The sequence below is a fragment of the Primulina eburnea genome, unplaced genomic scaffold (genome assembly GCF_022965805.1).
Source record: "Primulina eburnea isolate SZY01 unplaced genomic scaffold, ASM2296580v1 ctg1167_ERROPOS772328, whole genome shotgun sequence".
In the NCBI taxonomy this organism is placed as follows: Eukaryota; Viridiplantae; Streptophyta; class Magnoliopsida; order Lamiales; family Gesneriaceae; genus Primulina; species Primulina eburnea.
The window spans coordinates 30,103-31,895 of record NW_027330707.1 but is presented as its reverse complement, the minus strand read 5'-3'; the positions used below and the strand labels follow the sequence as shown (position 1 = coordinate 31,895).

General features: G+C 34.0%; 1 protein-coding gene across 2 annotated transcripts; it reads right to left on the bottom strand.

Annotated features, from left to right (window-relative positions):
- Positions 1 to 252: 252 nt before the first annotated feature.
- Positions 253 to 1,092, bottom strand: LOC140820541 (uncharacterized). 2 transcript variants are annotated; one of them, XM_073180835.1, is made up of 4 exons: positions 875 to 1,092; positions 589 to 765; positions 416 to 523; positions 253 to 334 (listed from the first exon to the last, which is right to left on the bottom strand). In XM_073180835.1, the coding sequence occupies exons 1-3, from the start codon at positions 919 to 921 to the stop codon at positions 445 to 447; spliced, it is 303 nt and encodes a 100-aa protein (XP_073036936.1). In that variant the 5' UTR covers positions 922 to 1,092; the 3' UTR covers positions 253 to 334; positions 416 to 444. The 2 variants fall into 2 exon arrangements, with proteins under 2 accessions (XP_073036936.1, XP_073036938.1); XM_073180837.1 differs by having other exon boundaries at positions 253 to 324.
- Positions 1,093 to 1,793: the final 701 nt, after the last annotated feature.

Genomic DNA, 1,793 nt, shown 5'->3' with positions numbered 1-1,793 from the left:
TTATCTCAACAATAAAATATATCTTAATGGCAACAATTCATCTCAATCAATCAACAAATTTATCCCAAGAAGAAACTCACCATCTTATCCAACTGTGGATCATTGCAATCAACTATCTCTTTCATGTTCCTCATGACACAATATCCAAATTCAACCGAACCACTTTGTTTCAGATTACCCTATAATGGAATTGAAAAGTTAATGCAACAATCACAATCTAATTAATAACCACTACCAATTCATGTATTCATAAATAAATACGATACATACCGTCAATATTTTAAAACCTGGCCCTTTAGAAATACCCTTCGAGGCATTGTACAACTTCACCCCACTACATTTTAAAAAGTAAGAAGTTATTTTTTTGCATATTTATAAGTTAATGTATTCAAAATCAACATAAGCTACTACCTACTTTGTCACAATAGTTTTCCATGTATCATCTCAGTTCCTGTTAGACGTAGAATCCAATAAATATATCATATTCTTATCTTCGTTGACGATTGTCAAGATCCAATGGTATCTGAAAAAAGGAAATTACAACATTGACTATCATGAAGTAGAATCTATAAAAAACTAAATTCTTACCCAGTGTTGTATGGGATGAGGCAGATGCTATCTCTACACACTGCTTCCAACTTGTCAGCAATATGTTGTGATAAGTCACGGCCATCTGTGCCAATAAGGCATGTAGGTATATTACCGGGATCCACAAACGAAAAATAATCAGCCTTGTTTTTTTTCTTCAAATCTTTGTAGAGGTGACTGCATGATATAGATGCACAAATATATCGCTTAGAAAATTTTCAAAATATGAACAAGTACCACAAAAAATATTATATAAATGCACAAATATTGTAAGTTAGACATATACCCCATGTAAACTAAAATTTGTCTGGCACCTATCTCCCTCATCTCCATAAAGCGTAAGATATCTTCTCAGCAACCGTATGCTTTTAGGACGTCCAAACATAGCGTCCTCAAACTCAATGTATATGGTATCCGATTCATTCAGCAATCTAACAACATGAGAGTAGATATACTTGCACGACATGGGTAATGTTTTCTCAAATTCTTTGAAATTGTCGCGCTGACCAGGAACATATGCAAACGCAAATGATTGAGGTTTCCCCTTCCTCTACAATTTAAAATATTATTCATACAAATATTTTAAAATAAAACATTGTTCGAGCAACATATCTGACAGTTGCAAACACAAAGTCTAATGAAAACCTAAAGTACCTTTGTTGTTGGAAAAATAACCAACTCTTTAGGCCAACCAACAATGCCTTCAACAGCATCATTCATGATTGTTGGTCCAAACTTAATTGGGATCAGAAGCTGTGCTTTTTCATCTAAGATAACATCAATAGATACCTTGAAGTTCTCTTCCCCAATTGGAACATGGTGAATCATAACATTTGGACCTCCTTCTGATATTATTGTGCCATAAGCTACCATGTTTTCGCGTTCTTTTACAGCAAGGTGACATTTTTTCCCCTTTCAAGAACAAAAAGACATGATATATTTTTATATGGAGGTGAATAGAATTTAATTGACATAAAAATTCAGAGACATACAACCTTCGTATTAGAAGTGCCGCAATCATAAACTTCTTCCACATCATCTGACAATTTTGAGTTTTTCACTCATGAGAACTTGTTTGATGCTATAGTCTCAGAAGATCGATCATTGATTAATGGAATCACAGCAGCAAGTTGAGACCTCAGCATCTCCAATTCACCTTTCAAACTTTTAGTCTCCTCCGATTGTCCTTTTACATTTTCAATCAC